General features: G+C 38.5%; 1 protein-coding gene across 1 annotated transcript; it reads left to right on the forward strand.

Annotated features, from left to right (window-relative positions):
* Window positions 1–262: 262 nt before the first annotated feature.
* On the forward strand, window positions 263–20,576 carry tfip11 (tuftelin interacting protein 11). Its single transcript, XM_061986458.1, has 15 exons — window positions 263–390; window positions 931–1,140; window positions 1,239–1,401; window positions 2,388–2,544; window positions 2,613–2,740; window positions 2,830–2,991; window positions 3,127–3,318; window positions 9,376–9,555; window positions 9,664–9,798; window positions 9,881–9,984; window positions 13,796–13,964; window positions 17,519–17,762; window positions 17,846–17,988; window positions 19,825–19,990; window positions 20,095–20,576. The coding sequence occupies exons 2-15, from the start codon at window positions 932–934 to the stop codon at window positions 20,439–20,441; spliced, it is 2,499 nt and encodes an 832-aa protein (XP_061842442.1). The 5' UTR covers window positions 263–390; window position 931; the 3' UTR covers window positions 20,442–20,576.
* Window positions 20,577–21,364: the final 788 nt, after the last annotated feature.

Genomic DNA, 21,364 nt, shown 5'->3' on the forward strand with positions numbered 1-21,364 from the left:
TGCACAGTACAGTACATATTCCGTACAATTGACCACAAAATGGTAACACCCGAATAAGTTTTTCAACTTGTCGGGGTCCACATTAATCAATTCATGGTGAATCGATTTAATATTATATTTTGAAATGTTTCACGTTTTTCTCAACAGCCCAATGTAAAAAAAAATGTGGTTTTACTCTAAAGAAGGTATTTTTATGAACGAAAAATGTTCCTGACAAAATAATTTTTATTTTTTTTCTCGAAGACGTTCAACACCGGAAATACTTTTCCTACCGGAAGTACCGGAAGTAGTTCACGTGTGCCGTACGTCAAAAAGCTAGCTGGTGTTAGCTATAGAACCTTATTTACTTCTACAAAAGAGACTATGCTAATTTAATCTACACATAATCAGGTAATTGAAGAATACGTCTAAGCAAATCCTTATAATGTTTGTGTACATGTGCTGGTTACGCCTTTTGCTTGTTTGTCACGTTATACTTGTTGGTGCTTTATAATGTACTGTACTGTGGGTTTACTAATAATTCCACTTTTACTGTTAATGATAACAATCACGTTAGGTCTTATACGTTTTCTTGATTTGTACATTTCCAATTAATTAAAATATATTTAACTTAGACGTTGGTTGATTTATACTTGAGCTGATTATAGATTGTTAAATTGTTCACATTTGTAATAACCTACATAACATTATAATACTTTAATCTTGATATCTGAATGTATTGTTAAATTGCATTTGTTCCGTTTCCTGTGCTTTTTGTTGTTGTTTACCCTGTCAAGTATCTGAGTTTTTGAAAAGCGCTCTGTTAATAAAATTATTTTTTTAAATTAATTTTAGCTGAAAGTGGACAACATTATTATTATAGTTACAAAATCTTTGGAGATACTAAGCAGGTTGCCCATCAACTGCCTGTGCATGTTTTCTGTTTTCCAGAATGTCAATGTCGCACCTGTATGGACGGAGAGGGGAGGCAGAGGAGGAAGGTGTGGAGATTGAAAGTTTCGAGATCACAGATTGGGACTTGGCTAATGAGTTCAACCCAGACCGCCGCAGGCACCGACAGACCAAGGAGGAGATGACCTATGGCATCTGGGCGGAAAGGGATTCTGATGATGATGACAGGCCCAGCTTTGGAGGCAAGAGGTAAATTATGGCTTTACTTACATTGCAAGCCTCATTAACCTAAACAGTCAACTGGTTTTAGATGTACATAATAAACCAGATGTATGTTTTTTATCTAGATCTAAAGACTATACTGCTCCAGTAAACTTTGTGAGTGCTGGGTTAAGAAAATCTGCAGCTGAGGAAAAACAACCAAAAGAAGAACTTGACTCTGATACCTCAGATGACACTCCTTTAGCACCTCCACCACCTCGAAGCTCAGCGCCCAAAAAGCTTCAAAAGGTACATTATACTGTACAGTGGAACCTCGATATACAAACGTAATTGTTTCTTGAACATGGACCCTCTAGCTGCGGAAGTTGACTCTCCAATCAGCTAAACTGATTCAATAACTCCACCGTGATGTCTTGGTGAATTTACGAAACTGAAACAATAGAAAAAGAATGCCATTCTAAGTTAATATTACTAACACAGCCACTGGTAAACGTGTTAGCATATTGAAAATGCTAACAACGCTAGTTTGATTACATTATGATAGCACATACAAATATGCATGAAAACGCTCCTATCACACAAGGGACGGTTTCGTAAGTATGCATTTTTTTAGTTATATTGTAAAACTTACAAACGTTGCTTGGAGTGATGAATGAAGAATCCTTTCGAGCAGAAATGCTGTAGACGAATAGTAGGCGAAATGGGATATATGTTTCCAGTTCAAGGCATTAAACAGAAAGTACATTTTCAACCTGAAGCAAATTCATCCAAAAGATGGCACAAACAATAACACATTTTCAGTGTTTTATGAAAACTATTAGTTGAATACAAAACATTGTGGCTGTTTGCGGAAGAAAAATCCATGAATTGACTTCACCTTTTTGTAAGCCGCAGGGTTCAAAGCGTTGGAAAAAAGTAGCAGTTTATAATTTGTAAAGTACAGTAGTAATGTACTGCACAGGAAGTGAGGTGGAGAGCTCCGCTTCCCAAAAAATACTCTTGTTCATACGCAGAGACATGGTTTGCACATGGTGGCATATTTAATTTTCCTGAGGGAACTCTCCTTAAGGAATCAATAAAGTACTATCCATCCATCTATCTATCTATCTATCTATCTATCTATCTATCTATCTATCTATTTGGCTTGCTCTAAAAGTTCCTTAATCGAAAAGTTCACAAATAGAGGAGTTCGTAAATCATGGTTCTACTGTACTTGGTTTGTTTTCTTTTTGCTTAATGCAGTGAGATTTATAATATTTAACATTTATTCACAGGGTAACATCCATGGACACCAGTCTCAGAGGTTTGCTGGTGGTATACACACTGGGCAAGGAATTGGTACGTGGGAGAAACACACCAAGGGAATTGGACAAAAACTGCTGCAGAAAATGGGATACCAACCAGGCAAAGGCTTGGGCAAGAATGCTCAGGGTAAGCAGAATTATGGGGTACTTGATTTTAGGAAACAGAATTCCTGACTATTTTTCTCCTTGCTATAGGTATTGTCAACCCGGTTGAGGCCAAGATTCGTAAAGGAAAGGGAGCGGTGGGGGCTTACGGCAATGAACGAACCCAACAGAGTCTTCAGGATTTCCCTGTGGTTGACTCAGATGAGGAGGAGGAAAAGGTAACTTTGCATTCACTTCCCCCCGAATTAACACACAAGTACAAATTGCAAAGGTTGTAATGAAATGTTTCCCTCATTTATCTTTGAAGGAGTTTCAGAAGGAGTTAGGCCAGTGGCGTAAAGATCCGACCGCCTCAGGAGCAAAGAAGAAACCAAAATACTCTTTCAAAACCATAGATGAACTGAAGGCTAAAGGCAAGCTTGTTGGCCGCAGCGCTGTAGCATCTGCTGGAGAGCTGGCACAAGTCAAGGTGTGTTGTAGAAACAATTCTTCCACTACTCATTCTTTGTTTTTAGACTTTCTCAGATTTTATGTAATATTTACACAATATTAGGTAGGAAAAGCTCCACTGGATATGTTACCAATGTGTTCTTCCCATCTCCAGGTAATAGATATGACTGGAAGAGAGCAAAGGGTATATTCCAGTTACAGTCAGATGTCCAACAAGCACAGTGTGCCAGAAGAAGGGCCACCCAGCATGGCCACAAAGGATCAGAAGGGATCTGGCTTTGCACTTCCTGAACTGGAACATAACCTGCAACTTTTGATTGACCTCACGGAACAAGACATATTACAGGTACAGCAGAAGTTTACTTGTCTTACAAATGTAACAGTAGATACCAGGGATGTCTCAATCAACATTTTTTGACCTCCGATCCGATCCGATTTCATAGTTTCGCATAATTATATTAAAGCAGCATTAAGTATCTTTTCAACCTTCATAAAATATTTTCATAACTGTTGGGATGATACGTCGAATTAAAACTAGTTGAATGACAACTCTGTCACGGCCTGAGGGGTCTATATTGCTCTCACTGGCACTAAGCAACTTTGAGGAGGGTTGGCAGGAACCCTGCCACACAAAAAACAACAAATGTGCTGACTTACTCGCTTCCCTATTTTCCCATTTATTGTAAAGACTGAAGTCGATGCGAATGCCTGAAAACTTAAAAAAAAAAAGTAGAACGCCTACCTGCAATTACTGTTATCAAAGCAGAAGCTGTAAAACAACCAAAGAAACAAAAAGTTTTGCCTGAGGAGACAAAAATAAGAAAAAGGAAGGCGATCCTGATAAAAGGACAATCAAGGCTCAACATTTCCCCGGCTTTCACTCACTGGCATGAGCTCAAAGAAGAGGAGGGATTTCAGATCGATGCTGACTTGACTACGTTTCTGCTAGACTAGTCAGTAATTTTCGATGCTCAAATCAAAATAATGCTAATGTTAGCTATCGGGAATTTGCGTGGTAGCAATAAATAGCCACCAGCTTGATAGTTTGCAGTTCCACACTGACACGACCAGCCATGCAACAAACTCAAAAAGACTGTCGAAAAAAATGCGATGACTGCAAACTGCAAATATGAAGTTTGAGTAAGATATGCAAGTTCCTACTGTGGAAAGATCAGTAATACTGAATCATTGTGGTATTATTGTGGCAGTTTGACGCTATATGCGCTAGTCCTCATGGGAAATGTGTTCTTCCTTCAGGAAAAACACTACCGCTTTGGTCCACTGGCGCCGCCAAAATCAACCAAAGCTGAAAGTTCTTAAGTGGGGGTTTAAACTTAATTTACCCATTCATCCATTTTCTACCACTTGTCCCTCTCAAGGTAGCGGGGGGTATCCCAGCTGCACTCGGGTGGAAGGCCGGGCACACTTATTAAATTTAGAATTTGCTAGGATTGTTGTAAATTAGATGATGTATTAAATTTGTGGTTTTGTATGCTTTAAAATAAAAATAAAAATAATGAAGTGGCATGTGCACAATAACTAAACAAAAGTAAAAACAACTCTTGGCTCCCATTCAAATCATTTGGGTTTTGCCCTGATCACCTTCCTGTATCCAGAGACTTACTCTCTATAAGTTTGTAAAACAAATAACAAGAAACAACTTAAAAAATATTTTGCAATAATATGTAGAACAAGATCAATATCAATCTTTAGTATTGTTTATATGTTGATACGATACAAGTATCGATTGTACAGACATCTGGATACTTTACATGAAAGCTTTAACGGTCGTTTTGTCGTCCTGCTCGTTGTGTGTGTGTGTGTAGCATGCTTAGCCACTCAATTTCCTCTAGTCCTCCTGTGATATTGATTCGGGAAAGGAACATTGTTTTATTTTCTGCCATGGTGGGGCAGATATCCCACTGTGGATAGACGACATGTTCGTTGCAGCTTGCTTTCAAATTTGAGCAGTGGCAAGACACGCAACGTACCCTCCTGGAATTCACAAATCTCCTGCATGTGTGTAACAAGGAATATGGAAATGTAATTAAGTCTCTGAGTATGCATCTCTTTTCAAGGAGTTTTTCACAACAATCTTTAGCCATGTAAACACTGGGACATAGCTGCGGCAAGGCTTAGCAGCTCATCAGCTGATCAGTTAAAAAAGTCAAATATTGGCCCTGATCTGATTTGATGATTGGGACATCGCTAGTAGGTACTTACAACCTAATGGGATACAGTAAAATGTATACTGTATTAGGGCTGGACAATTAATCAAATTTGTATTTTGAATTTGGCAACATAAAAATATTATAATTGAATAAAAAGTATTAATGGGCCGTGCAACGTGCATACAAATTCTTGAGCTTGTAATGGTAAAACGAATGAGTGAGTGTATAGGTGGAAAAAAAGGCCAAGTCTACTAGAGGTTGGGATCTCAACAGGGTTGCTAGTAGAGGTGGGGGAAATAATAAATTTTTAGACACATCGCAATTCGGACATGAAAGATTATCGAATCGATTAGTAAACGTCAATAATCAAAAATCGATTTATTTATTGTAAATAATGTAATGCAGACAGTTCTAAAATTTGTCTGGCTGCAGCGAGCCACCTCACCGGGAGATCTGACCATCTCCTGTACTATCTGGCACAGATGGTGCAGTTTTGCAGACATTTTCATTAATTTAATAAATGTGGGAATTAATTTAACTGTTTTTTTATCCCTTTTTTTTTTTGATAAACTGATATATGCTTATTTAGTGAAACAAAAATAGATGTAATACTGCATCAATATACATAAACTAAAGATGCATCAATAATCGATTTTTAATCGAATCGTAGCTCCTGAATCGTAATCGAATCGTGAGGTGCCCAAAGATTCTCACCTCCAGTTGTTAGTTTTAATTTGACGCAGTGCTAGTATGCCTGATCAATATTCACTAAACTCAACAAAAAAAGTACGACCATATGATTTCTGTGTTAACGTAACCAAGGACAGAATTACAGAATCGATCATTAAAACAGAATCCGCTGAAAAACGCATGATATCAGAGAAATTAACATAAGTCAGTGTCATTGTGAGGAGAAGAAACATTTCTTTGGGAAAATAATGTGTACGGGACCACTCACTCATCCCCGAAACACTCAACCGCGCCGTCCGGAACTTAACAATGTCGAGACGGCCACTAATGCCACCAAGAACAATCCATACACCCACAACACATCTCATCTGCTCTTGTTGTTGTGAACGACATCATCAAAGTACAAACCCCGTTTCCATATGAGTTGGGAAATTGTGTTAGATGTAAATACAAAGGGAATACAATGATTTGCAAATCCTTTTCAACCCATATTCAATTGAATGTACTACAAAGACAAGATATTTGATGTTCAAACTCATAAACTTTTTTTTTTTTTGTGCAAATAATAATTAACTTAGAATTTCATGGCTGCAACACGTGCCAAAGTAGTTGGGAAAGGGCATGTTCACCACTGTGTTACATGGCCTTTCCTTTTAACAACACTCAGTAAAGTTTGGGAACTGAGGAGACACATTTTTTAAGCTTCTCAGGTGGAATTATTTCCCATTCTTGCTTGATGTACAGCTTAAGTTGTTCAACAGTCCGGGGGTCTCCGTTGTGGTATTTTAGGCTTCATAATGCGCCACACATTTTCAATGGGAGACAGGTCTGGACTACAGGCAGGCCAGTCTAGTACCCGCACTCTTTTAGTATGAAGCCACGTTGATGTAACACGTGTCTTGGCATTGTCCTACTGAAATAAGCAGGGGCGTCCATGGTAACGTTGCTTGGATGTCAACATATGTTGCTCCAAAACCTGTATGTACCTTTCAGCATTAATGGCGCCTTCACAGATGTGTAAGTTACCCATGACTTGGGCACTAATACACCCCCATACCATCACAGATGCTGGCTTTTCAACTTTGCGCCTATAACAATCCGGATGGTTCTTTTCCTTTTTGGTCCTTAGGACACAACGTCCACAGTTTCCAAAAACAATTTGAAATGTGGACTCGTCAGACCACAGAACACTTTTCCACTTTGTATCAGCACATCTTAGATGAGCTCAGGCCCAGCGAAGCCGACGGCGTTTCTGGGTGTTGTTGATAAACGGTTTTCGCCTTGCATAGGAGAGTTTTAACTTGCACTTGCAGATGTATCGACCAACTGTAGTTACTGACAGTGGGTTTCTGAAGTGTTCCTGAGCCCATGTGGTGATATCCTTTACACACTGATGTCGCTTGTTGATGCAGTACAGCCTGAGGGATCGAAGGTCACGGGCTTAGCTGCTTACGTGCAGTGATTTCTCCAGATTCTCTGAACCCTTTGATGATATTACTGACCGTAGATGGTGAAATCCCGAAATTCCTTGCAATAGCTGGTTGAGAAAGGTTTTTCTTAAACTGTTCAACAATTTGCTCACGCATTTGTTGACAAAGTGGTGACCCTCGCCCCATCCTTGTTTGGGAATGACTGAGCATTTCATGAAATCTACTTTTATACCCTATCATGGCACCCACCTGTTCCCAATTTGCCTGTTCACCTGTGGGATGTTCCAAATAAGTGTTTGATGAGCATTCCTCAACTTTATCAGTATTAATTGCCACCTTTCCCAACTTCTTTGTCACGTGTTGCTGGCATCAAATTCTAAAGTTAATGATTATTTGCACACAAAAAAAAGTTTATCAATTTGAACATCAAATATGTTGTCTTTGTAGCATATTCAACTGAATATGGGTTGAAAATGATTTGCAAATCATTGTATTCCGTTTATATTTACATCTAACACAATTTCCCAACTCATATGGAAACGGTGTTTGTAAGATCAATGTACAAACAGAACAGCAGTCGCAACTTGAGAGCCTCTCTGTTTTTTAAATTTATTTAAAAAGCCTAAAGTTGTCAGCTTAAATCCCAAACGGCAGCACACTTCCCGACTTTACAATAACAGCGCTGTGCACAACATCCTGTCTGACTACAAACAAAATAAAGTTTCAAAAAAGTACTTTAGATAAGCATAATGTACTTAAAGCACCTATTGATACATTTACAAAATTAGTATGCTTTGACTTAAAATACTGTTCAAAATTGTCCAAAGTTGTATTGCACCAATAAATGTAAGGATTTTAGCATTTACTTAACAAACATTTGTCGGTTTTGAGACACTTGTGATTAAGGGCTACATAAATACATTTTGATTAATTGATTGATTTTATAAAATTGTATTTACGACGCAGAAACACTCTCTATAGTTGTGAAATAAAGATAAAAAGGAGATTTAAAAACATTTCTATGGAAAAACGTTCATATTGTTTGTGCCGTTAGGGGTGCATGTCTGATGCAAGGGCTGTTTAACACCTTTCTTACGTCACGACTCTGGAGACCGATGAGCGTTGTCAGCAGGTTTATTGACATTCAAAAGGGTGAAACTAAAAAGACAAACAATACAGTCAATATATTCATATGTTGTGCAAATGTATCATATATATACTGTAATGCTACCTTAAAAGGCATGAGAAGGTAAACAAAGTGAATTTGTACTACGATGCCATCTTAGATGACATCGCAAATTATTGCTAATGAGTATGGCAAAGATCATACATCAAAAATCATAAATTTAGCTCGAAATATTTTAGACAAAAACCAAGTTTCAAAGTTCAACTTATGATACATACCGGCGATGCAACCTTAAACAAAAGATATATGCAGTATTTCTTCGAAAATAACCACCATAAAGTACGTGCTGGCATCGTAGATTTCTCTGCTTGGCTTATGCAACTTCCGGTCAATAAAGTTTGATTCAAAATACACACTTCTCAATGATGTAGTAACTGCCCTGACCACATGATGGCGACAAATACACATGTAATGTTAATTACATAACAAGCTTATTTAAGCACAACACATTTCAACAACAAGAGTTTACAACTTTTAGTTGTAACAGAACATTGTTATTATTTTAATGTATGTTGTTACAATTATTATTTTATTTGTTGTTGTTTATTTGTTATTAATTTATACCCAGTTCGTTTAAATTATATTTAATGTTGAGTACAATGCATACTCATGTTTTCAAATTAATGAATAATCATGGTGTTACTCGTGTTTTCAATAGCAATCAAAAATAATCGTGATAATTTTTTTTGCCATAATCGTCGTCCTGTATTGTATGTAAAAAAAACTGTGCTGTTTTAAGATGTTTCTAAATTTTGGCCGTCATCGCAAAACAGGGTTCCCAGTGATACTGCTCTTGTATCCTGTCTCATTGAATTGCTCAAGTGTACCAAAAGTGTACTTTGTACTGACTGTTTATCAGTCATTACAAATGTTTTTCTCCATCGCGCACTAAATAATCTGCTCTGTGTTTGTGATCAACTTCATAGTCTGCCCGCCGCCTCCAGCATGAAAAAGACGTGGTTGTGTCGCTGAGCCACGAGTCTAAGGCACTACAGAGTCGACTAGAGGAAGAGCAAGATGCCATCAGCAAAATGGAGGCTGTGTTGGCCTTGGTGGACCGTTTCCCGTGTGGAGAGACGGCACCAGGGGAGGGACTCACTTTACAGGTCCCTTTTTTTGTCTTTAGCTTTGTTTGTGTGTTTATGCAAGACACAGTGACAATTAATGAGTTTCCGACTGCTTTGTTATTAAAATCACATTTTGTCTTTCATCAGGAGTGCGCCCGCATCTTTGAGACTTTGCAGACAGACTATTATGAAGAATACAAGACGATGGGTTTGGCTGATTTGGCAGCAGCTGTCATTCATCCTCTACTCAAAGAGAAACTTTTCTCCTGGAATCCATTAAAGGTATGTTCCTGCAGGTGTTTCTACTTCTTGTAGTTTTGCGTAAGTAAGTCACATTGCCTCTTTCTTTTTTTGTTTTTTTCAGGACAGTTCTTATGGTCTTGAAGAGGTTGGTCAGTGGAGGGCAATTCTTGAATCTAGAAACCTGAATACTGGTGGCCATGATTCAAACATGGACCCATACCACAGGTAAAAACGGATGAAAAAGCCCAATATATTTTATGTGGGGCTGTTAAAATGAACAAGTTAAAGGGGCTCTATTAGGCAAAACCAACTTGCCTTACCTATTGGTACCTACTGTTGTGTATTTGGGCTCTGCATAAGTCCCGAAAATTTTTAAATCAAACCGTGGAGGCATTATGGAGGTATTTTTTTATAAACAATTTTGCCTTCCTTCATACTTTCTCCAAATGGTCCGTTTGGAATTTGCACAACCTGTGATGTCACTAGTTGGGAAAACTGTCACCGGATTAGCCACATATGGTATAAATGTACGCAGAGAGTCTTGCACTCGTCCACCAATATAGTCCACACTGTAGTCAATAAGCTCCCTTTTTTTTTTTGCTATCTTTTTGTTGTGGGGCAAACTGGCTCATCCTCCGCTGTTGCCCTTTCCTAATATAAATTAGCATATAGTTCTCACTTTATATCTGTCTGTAGACTCGCTACGGAAGGGCTAAGAACTTCAACAAAGATGACGAGGAGAAGACGTAGTCGAAGTGGAGGCACATCAATAAGACTGCCCACAAAACGGCGCATTTTGAAGGGACGGCCAGAAAGCAGCTCTAAAATGGTCTGTACAACATCATCTATGCAAAATTTTGAACAAAAAAACCACCATTAAATGTTATGTAGACCACAAGGAAGTGTATTAAATTTAGAGAAATACATGAACCCTTTAACTCATGTGATTGATCACAAAAAAATTATCGCATTACAGTATTTTCCGGACCATAGGGCACACCGGATTATAAGGCGCACTGCCGATGAGCGGGTCTCTTCAAGTCTATTTTTATACAAAAGGCGCACCAGGTTATAAGGCGCATTAAAGGGGTTATATTATGATTTTTTTTTCTAAATTGAAAACACTTCCTTGTGGTCTACATAACATGTAATGGTGGTTCTTTGGTCAAAATGTTGCATAGATTATGTTTTACAGATCATCTTCAAGTCGCTTTCTGACAGTCGCTTCAGGATGCGCCGTTTTGTGGCTGTTCTTATTTACGTGGCTCCACTTCGGCAGCATCTTCTCCCCGTCGCCTTTGTTGTAGCGGTGTAGCGTGCAAGGACGGGAGTCGGAGTGGTGTCAAAAGATGGACCTAAGTGTTTTAATGACATTCAGACATTACTCAAATCAATAACGGAGCAGCACCTCCTCACTAGTGCAATAACAAAGCCGGAAATGTGTCCCGTGAAAAACCGTCGGACCGGAACTCTCTAATAACTAAAGTTTCGTGGGTGAATTACGTCAAAAACCCACTACACTGGTGGTTTTTAGTGCTTTCATAGCGAGTCTACTAACAGATATAAGTTAGAACTATACGCTACTTTATATTAGAAATGGCAACAGCGGACGATGAATACCGTATAACAAGACGATAGAGGAAAAACAAAAAGCTTATTGACTACTTCATCGGCACGACTATAAAGGCGGATGCGTGCACATTTTCAGGACTTATGCAGATCCCAAATACACTTCAGAAAGTAAGACAAGTAGGTTTAGCGAAACAAAACGCCAGATAATATGTTTGCTAATGGGTGCCATTTTGCGGTCCTTATACACACACTCGTATGTTGAAGCACAGTACGTCTGACTACGGTAGCTGACAATCCATCAATCGGTGCAGCTTCATAGCTTACCAAAGTCATACTAAAACATTTTGACAGATTTTTGAGCGCCGTGTGTAATGTTCTATATTCTCAATTGAAGATTTAAAGTTTTGGTGTTGTTTACTGGCGTCATATTGCAGTTTACACATATCTCTTACGTGTGACTGCCATCTACTGGTCACACTATGTACCAAATAAAATAGCTTCGAGGTCAGTATGCACAACCAAAATTATTCCGTACATTAGGCGCACCGGGTTATAAGGCACACAGTCGATTTTTGAGAAAATTAAAGGATTTAAAGTGCGCCTTATAGACCGAAAAATACAGTAATCATGGACACACTTAGATTAATCATTCAATTTATTTTGCCCTTACAAGCTCTTTTTCCTCAACCACTATACGGTCAGTAGGGCTGTGAGTCTTTGGGGCACCACACCATTCGATTCGATTCAGAATCAATTCTCGATTCAAAACGATTCTTGATTCAAAATAAATACTTTTTTAATAACATTGGGGGCCATTTCTGTGATTCCCCCATAAAATAGATAAACAGCTCTGATAAGAGTCTGTATTACTTAAAGGAAAACTGGTTTTGTTAAATACATTTCTATCCAAACATTTAATAAAGTCAAATACAAATAAGGCAACAAGAGAAGTATCCAGCACTTATTTTTTGTAAAATAAATCTGTACAGCAGTCTTTATGGGCATCTACATCAACATTATGATTTACCTGAGTGGTTGGACAGGACAGGTTAAGAGAAAAAAAAGATTTAGGATTTATTTTTTTTTTAAATCAATTAAGAATCGTTACAAATTGGAATCGTGATTCATTCGGAAAAAAAATTAAAAAAATTCTACACTCCTAACGGTGAATGCATATGTCTCCGGCCCCGTTTACACCACACAGCAAATCTGATTTATTTTGCCCTGGCAGTTCGTATTTCAAAAGTGCTTCAAATCTGTTCTTTTAACATTAGCATCAGGCCACATCAGGAGGTAGTCTGAATCCGATTGGAATCTGATCTAAATGTGACTTCAGTCTAAACGGCAGTGCAATTTTGTCAGCTTTGGGCGAGCTATGTCATTCGTGTGTGCGTGGAAAGACGCAGCCCGGCAGCAGAAGTAGATAACAACATCCGCTCTCAGTAAGCAAAGTCTTTTTGGCGGCTCAATTTTCGGTGCTTCCTTAGTCAATAGTGCGCAACAAATATGCTATTTGTGATGTATGAATGTAGCAACAAATATGCTATTTGTGATGTATGAATATATATTTTGATTCCGAAGAAATAATAATTGTTCATGGACCAGAATTGATGCTGTGGCGTATTTACTTACATTGTTACGTACATTGTGTAAGTTGTTGAAAAATATAGCTAACATAGAGCCACACTGATGTCCGTGTCTTCTCGACACGGAAATCAGCCATAAAAAGAATAGATCCCTCCCAAATATATTACACCTTATATATATATATATATATATATATATATATATATATATATATATATATATATATATATATATATATATATATATATATACATATATATATATATATATATATATATATATATATATATATAATCCCACTCATTTTTAAGGTGTGGCGACTTGTATTTTATTTTGTAATAGTAGTTGCGACTTCCTTGTTCATTTACGGAATCCGGTCAACTTCCTCTGTTTTCACTTTGTCGAACTGCGCCTGGCAGTCGAGGCCCCATTGGGGCCACATTGGTGCCTGTGTGCGTTTATACTGGAGTCTGATAAAGATCACATTTTACTTGCAGTGTAAAACAGTCATCTGATAAAGAATCACATTAAAAAAATCAGTATTGGCTATTGGGCCACTTTGACCTGAAGTGTAAAAGTAGTCAAAAATGAGTGAGGAGACTCAGACTGGTGTGCTCACTGGCAAAATTCACTCCAAAATATAGCCTGAAAGAAACCTTAGATAAAACTGTTACCAAGTTTTGTGAAAATGAATGACACGCACTCAAGTAAAACATTTAAAAACTTTCCTGGATGACAATCTGACAACAAAATTGTATTTGTGTACAAACAGGGGTCATTTCTTAAGCAAATTTTAATTATTGTGAATTTGTGATTAATCATTAGTAATCCAAATTTCAGAATAATAATTCAGATTTAATGCATTTTTTTCTTCAAGACTGCTGTGGGAGGTTTGGATCCCAGTGATGCGATCCTCTGTGTCAGGCTGGCAGCCTCGCACGGTGGCGCCAATGGTGGACTGTGTGGAAATATGGTCTCCTCTTCTTCCTGCTTGGATCTCGGATCACCTTCTTGAGCAGCTTATTTTACCTCGTCTACAGCGAGAGGCAAGCATATTCATATATTTTATGTTAAATGGTGATAATTTCGCATTGCATCTAGGGTTGCGCGATACAGACGATATCAATTATATATAGTATTATTATAGTTTTAGATAAAAATCAAAGAAAACCTGGCACTGATACCTGCACTTTGATTAACTCATGGACTGACTGGCGCCAGCTCGCTAGCTAATATGCTTACATTCAAACGAAATACCCATTAAGAAGCGGCATCCACCAATCTAAACAAAGCTATTCAATTGTGCATATTGAATTTACAAGCTGTGCTCTCTTAGAACAGAGTGATCGTTCTATACTCAGAATACGAGACAGGGGTGTTTTTACGCTGCGTTCACGGACCGCTGAACAGAGTAGGATGCCACAATGCCTACCAGATGTTCTTTTTATTTATAGATTTTATTTGTTACACACTTTTCTTTTAAATAAAGTGCTACATTACAAACAATATTAAAAACAATAAAAGCTTAGCCATTAAAACAGAAAAATACTACGAATAAAACACTATCAGTGAACCATAATAAACACAACACATGCAAAATAGTGGGTTTTCTAACAGTGTGTCTATTTATTTGTTATTTAAAAAAATAACCTAGGCAAGATTTCAATTTGTGTAGAAGTACTTTTTGAGCAAATTTACATTCTACATGTGTCCCACAAATTTGACAGCGACAAGCGAACGAACGTGCATTCTCGCTAGCAGCTAATGTCTTTCCACAGTGCAAAGCCACTTCTAAATCAGCAATCCAAACCTCCGTACAAGTATCATTATGACGGCAGGTTGAGAATAGCTAAACATGCTACAATACACATTATAGGAGGATATTTTAATGGCACGCTAGAACTCTTGAATATAAACGATTATGGACCGATATATACACATATCGACAGTTTCGATACCAAATATAGCATCCAGGGTTTCCCCTTAATATAAATGAATGTTGCGGACCGCCACTGCATTTTTATTACCGCCACACCTTGAAAATATATATATATTTTTTTACTTGAAAGCAAATTAAATCAATATAATACATTGTAGCCCCCAAAATAAATTACACAACGTCCAACGCTATTAACTTTTATTACCAATCTAATGACAACAAATGGCACAATTCCAACAGGTTTCCAATATAACCCTGGACAGCGATCTACAAAATGTGCAAAAATTAGGAGGACAATGGCGGCTTTTAAGAAGAGAAAGTTCAACTGGAGCAGTGCGAAGCAAGTGTGGCGTCATGCTTGCTTTAGCTCGCCTCTTTTGTCAGGGACTTTGAGGGACAGAAGTTAAGAGTGTCTAAACACGACTACATTTTATAATAACAGCAGAAGAAGATTATATTTGTTGCTAATAGTTTTTAATAAAAATAAAAAAAAGTCATTAAAAGTCTCTAGATTGACATTTGAAAAATTATCTAAGTACAGTGTACAATAAGCAACAACAATTGAAAATATGGCAAAAACATATCTTAATCCTAATTAATAATAACAGATTTGTTTTTAAATGTATGTATACTAGAGATGCGCGGTTTGCGGGCACAACCGCGGAGTCTGCGGATTATCCGCGAATCGGGCGGATGAAATTTTAAAAAATTTGATTTTATCAGCGGGTCGGGTCAGGTCGGGTCGGGCGATTGAAATTTAAAAAAATTAGATTTTAAATAGATTCAGGCGGGTGGCAGTTAAACCAATTGGGAAATATATATACATAGTTAAATGTTGTTACCACATACGAAAAACGAGCAGGCACCTGCTGCATATGCCACAACAGAAGAAAAAAAAAAAAAGAGATGGACACTTTTACGGAGCGGAGAAGGCCCCCGACGCCTCGCCGGGGTCCGGTACCGAGGCCCCTCCCCCCGAGAGGGCCCCACCGGGAGCCGTAGCTGAGGCGATCCGCGAGAAGGGCCCGACGCACGTCCAGGGTCACCACCGCGCCCACCGCACCGACACCCCGCCTCGTCCGCCTTCGCCGCGGCCGGTGTCACGCTCCGCCCGCGCAGCTTACCTGCCCGCCACCCCTGTTGCCGGGGGCGCGTAACAGGGGTCACTCCGCGCGCAGTGCGCTCACGAAAGGGGTGGGGCTCACCCTGGTTGATATAGACAGCAGCTAGGACGGTGGCCATGGAAGTTGGAACCCGCTAAGGAGTGTGTAACAACCCACCTGCCGAATCAACTAGCCCTGAAAATGGATGGCGCTGGAGCGTCGGGCCCATATACCCGGCCGTCGCCGGCAGCGAGACGCACTTGGAGGTGCGCTCAGCGCGGCTCCCATATGATTGCGCACTGGTGTGCGTCTGGGTCGTGACAGCGTGGCACGCGAATGCTGCATTGGATCAGTCTCTTTTCTTTAACAGGCAAAAGCTTTATAACCTCACTAATGCCTTGCATCGTCTATATTAGATATATAACAACGGGCGGGTGCGGGCGGATGGCGGGCGGATGCGGTTCTGATCAAATGTTAGATCGGGTGGATTGCGGATGGTTGACGACTTTCTGATGCGGTTGCGGATGAAATAATTGCCTATCCGCGCATCTCTAATGTATACTTTTTTTAGCCTTTTTATCCAATCCAATCGACTTTATTTATATAGAACATTTTAATAAACAAAGGTTTCACAAAGTGTTGCACAGTTGTTAAAACACATTTAGAAGCAGGATATATCTAAGGAGAGTCAATTGTAAAAAACACTACTGATTTTTTTTTTAAGAAAATCTTATCATAGCAGATGAGGCAAAGTATTCGATGATGTCGTGTGACCACGCCCCCACCGCCACAGGCATCTTGGCAGTCTAGGGGAAACCCTGGCATCAGTATGTACTACAGTGGTTAGATCGATATTTTTTATTATTAAAAAAATCTTTCGTCATCTTTTTGTTGTTGACCAACTTAGGAAATGAGGGCAAAAACCAAAGTGAAGCTAATAGAAGTAAATATTTGAATATGTAATTGATATATTTACACCCCCATCCTGTGTTTTTGTCCGATTATAATTGTGACCAAAAATGTTGTCATTCAATGAGCCTGAAAATTTGAAGCACATGTACTCTTATTCTTGTGTTGTTCGGAAACTTAACGTTAGTTTTTGGGTGATAATACAAATTTGGTATTGGATCGATACTCAGATTTGTAGTATTGCCCAAAACTAATGTAACGTTTCCAAACAACAGAAAAATAAAATGCAAAATTTAAATTTTAACAGAAGTGTAGATAGAATCATTTTACAACAGAAAGTAACCATCTATTAACAGTAAATTAACAAGTAGATTAATAGTTTTGACAAAATAATATAACTGTAAATGATGTATTATGTTACATCAGCAGCCAAATTCAGTCTTTGCAACCTGTTTTGAAATGGTTCTATTATCATTTAGATACCAAATAATATATATTGTGATATATATTGCTATGGCAGGAGACTGCAATATATATCGCAATACAGATTTTAAGCCATATAGCCCATCCTTAATTGCAACCTTTAAAAGTGGTGCCTATCTACAATAAGTGGGTGTGCCACCTCTAAACTATGTTTTATGATTCATAGGTGGACAGTTGGAATCCTTTAACAGACACAGTTCCCATCCACTCCTGGATCCACCCTTGGCTACCTCTGCTCCAATCACGCCTCGAGCCTCTGTACCCGCCAATCAGGAGCAAACTTGCTAATGCATTGCAACGGTGGCATCCCAGCGATGCCTCTGCACGCCTCATCCTGCAACCCTGGAAAGATGTTTTCACTCCAGGAGCTTGGGAGGCCTTTATGGTGAAAAACATCATCCCTAAACTAGGTATACCTTCAGCTATAATGTTATCAAATATACTTCTTCTTTTTTTTGCCTTCATATGTGATAGTGTCTGTTTTCTCTCACAGCTTTGTGTCTGGAAGAGCTGGTCATCAACCCTCACCAGCAGCAGATGGATCCCTTTAATTGGGTCATGGACTGGGAGGGCATGCTGTCCCCCTCTAGCCTGGTGTCTCTGCTGGACAAAAACTTCTTTCCAAAGTGGCTGCAGGTAAGGAAACGTAATCATAAAGAGACATGTACTGTATGGATTGGCTTTTTCTTCAGGGATTAACATTGATATAGAGTTGTACAGTGCATTTTATGAGCTAAATTGGTTCTAAAATGGCGCTCTTAACTCAAAACACGTGTATGTCCCATTCAAATTAATTTAATTGGTGCTTGGCCCCACCAAAACAGCCCAATTTTAACATGAAACATGCCTTTCAAAAATTAACTTTTAGAGAAGAAATATTGTACGAAAACAATACAATAAAATGCACTACAAACAACCATAGTAGTTTTATGAAGTAATGTAATAATAATGTACAGCATTTACTTTAGAGAGTGGAATTCTACAGTATCGGTAGCTGCTTCGCCGTCAAACAATTCATCAGCAGCTTTTTCATATTTTCATGGATAAATGTCAGCCATTTAGATATTATTTTAACATTCCTGACTTTCCTTCAGTATGGTGCAGGCTTGCAGTGATACACTTCAACTGTTTCACCAAGTTGAAGACACACTCTGTCAAGTTTTTGATCAGAGTGGAACCTCGATTTACGAACCTAATAGGTTCTTGAAGAGGGTTTGTAAATCGAAATGTATAATGAAGCAAATTTCACCATAGGAAACCATGTAAATATGAATAATGGATTCCAGCCTTGACAAAAGTCCCTATTTTAGTGAAGGTATATACACTTTGAACACAATATAAAGTGCTATACAGTACTGTATATCAAACAAACATAACAAGGAGGTGATGAATTAACTCTCTCTTTATTAACAAGCTAAAACAAAAACACTGACAAGCTGAACTGTGCTGAATGCTCTGCCAACACATGCACACACAGGGAAGTCCCTTTGTTACACTCACAAACTATCAGAAATCACAAAAACCCAAACTGGAGAAAATTAGGCAGACATTTAACGGTTGTTCTGTGAAGTCTCAGGAAGTATGGGGTGGTTTCTCAAAATATGTATAAGAGACTGATCCAAATTTAACCCCGATTGAAAAGTAATTGAAAGGTAGATAATTGATGAGCCCCTTGTCTGCTTTTGTGTATTGCTGCACCATGTTGGCGACATTCAGGAGTGCAGTTGTCTGTGGCTTCATGTCAATATTTGCCCGTACTTATTTGACTGATGCATGTTTTTTTATTTTATATATAATTTTTGTGGGTTACTTGTTTGGGGGAGAAAAAAAAGAACTTTTGACATGTGTATAATTGTATTTCTGGACTGTATATGTCAAATATCCAATAAACAAATGTTTAAAAAAAAAAAAACAATCACAAAAACAACCTTATTGCTTAAAAACGTTAAATCCACATACAGTACACATCGGCAAAGGAGTAGCTCACAAAGGAGATAAAAGAGCCAGAAGAGAGGGAAAGGGATGGGTCACGGGGAGGGGTCGTGTGTGTGCACACAGAAGCATATCAAAAAGGCGCTTTAAAAAAGTTCACAAAACGAAAAGTTCTGCAAATAGAGGGTTTGTAAATGGAGGTTCCATTGTATTTTTTTCTTTAATTTAATGAATATCATCCACTTCTTTTCAGCACTGTCCTTCATACGCACTCTCTCTTTCCCCTGGTTGGAAAAACAAAGTTATGACAATGCATAGATATAAACTAAAGCTAGTGAGTAACACCAGGTGTTTTGATCAGATCTCACAGCGTTCACTGTGACATTTGGTATACCAACTAATGGCGGGGATGCTTGTTACTCAAATTTTTGCTTGGAACTTAACAATTAGGCGAGAGACCGCTCTTATCTCAAAACACTGTTAAGTTAGGGCAATCCAATAATTTGTTATAGTTGACATTGTTTTGTCTGTTTCTGATAGGTCCTGTGTTCGTGGTTGAGCAACAGTCCTAACTATGAGGAAATCACCAAATGGTACCTCGGTTGGAAGGGCATGTTCAGCGATGTCTTGTTGTTACAGTCAGTCATAAAAGAGAAGTTCAATGAAGCCTTGGACATTATGAACCGCGCCGTTTCTTCAGGCATGGGTGGGTCTCAGCATTTATGAAATGATACTGTGACACAATAATATTGCTTCATTATTTACGGTTATAAGTGACACAACTTATTTCAACGTATTCTCTTTGCGTAGGTGGATACATGCAACCCGGTGCGAGAGAGAACATTGCATATCTCACTCAGACCGAGAGAAGAAAGGACTTTCACTACGAGGCCATGCAAGAGCGCAGGGATGCTGAGAGTGTCACTCACAGGGTGGCCGGCGCTACCGTACCCACAAACTTCAAAGATCTCATCCAGACCAAGGCAGAGGAGAACAACATTGTGTTCATGCCTCTCGTGGCCAAACGCCACGAAGGCAAACAGCTGTACACGTTTGGACGCATTGTCATCTACATAGACAGAGGAGTTGTGTTTGTGCAAGGAGAAAAGACGTGGGTTCCCACATCTTTGCAGAGTCTGATCGATATGGCTAAGTGATCGTGAATATTGAACTATTATGTAAAAAGAAAGTAGAGTAAATGTTTTCATGTTTGTGGAAGTCCAGCAAATAGAATCACAATCATGTTTGTACACTTTTAAAAATTCAGTACAATTATGAATAAATGTTTTTGTATACAGTACATGTGTTTTGGCTTGGTAGTTGCAATTTATATTCTTTGGTAAAGTATTCAGTAGATGTTAACTATACCTGTCTGAAGTTGGTCCCCCTTATCATTGCAAATATTAAAAAACAATGCCCCCATCTTGTCAAAACCTCCCCAAACTTGTCCCAAACGATTGTGCTGCAAAGATTTGTCTTGTAGTTTTTGTCTCATATGTGTTTTATAGACATGTTATTAACGTGTTATTATTCATAACAGCCCCCAACCATGTCAAAATTTCCCCAAACGTCCCATTTGTTTGTGCTGCAACTGTCTTTTGTATAACTATTATTTTTTGTTATTGTGTTATGATTTAACCAGCCCCCCCCCCCCCCTTTCACCCTGTCAAAAACTCCCAAACTTGTCCAAATCGTTTGTTCTGCAAAAAGGTTTTGTCTAAATGTTAAAGTTTGTATGTTATTAGTGTGTTGTTATTAATAACCAGCCCTGTTACATGAAAACTGTAATAGTTGGACAAAAAATGCAGCACAAACCAATAAGACAAGTTTGGGAGAGATTTTGACATAGTTGGATGCACGTTGTGATGTATAATAACACGTTAATAACATAAAAGCTAGCATTATAACTATAATAGACAAAAATGGCATCACCGACGAATGGGACATTTGGGGAGGTTTTGACAAGATAATAAAACGTTTATAACAAATACTATCACCGTGTGCAGCACGAACGTAACGCAAACAGGTCTGCGGTGATTTTGACACGGATGACGTCGCCAGTCAGAAAACGTATTCTAGA

This window comes from Nerophis lumbriciformis, linkage group LG12 (assembly GCF_033978685.3).
Source record: "Nerophis lumbriciformis linkage group LG12, RoL_Nlum_v2.1, whole genome shotgun sequence".
Lineage (NCBI taxonomy): Eukaryota > Metazoa > Chordata > Actinopteri > Syngnathiformes > Syngnathidae > Nerophis > Nerophis lumbriciformis.

Bases quoted from the DNA above. Each gene is read 5' to 3' on its own strand.
- tfip11 (XM_061986458.1), top strand. From the start codon at position 932: ATGTCAATGTCGCACCTGTATGGACGGAGAGGGGAGGCAGAGGAGGAA. The intron at 2,741-2,829 runs GTAACTTTGCAT...TTATCTTTGAAG, and splicing joins CAGATGAGGAGGAGGAAAAG to GAGTTTCAGAAGGAGTTAGG. The intron at 2,992-3,126 runs GTGTGTTGTAGA...TCCCATCTCCAG, and splicing joins GAGAGCTGGCACAAGTCAAG to GTAATAGATATGACTGGAAG.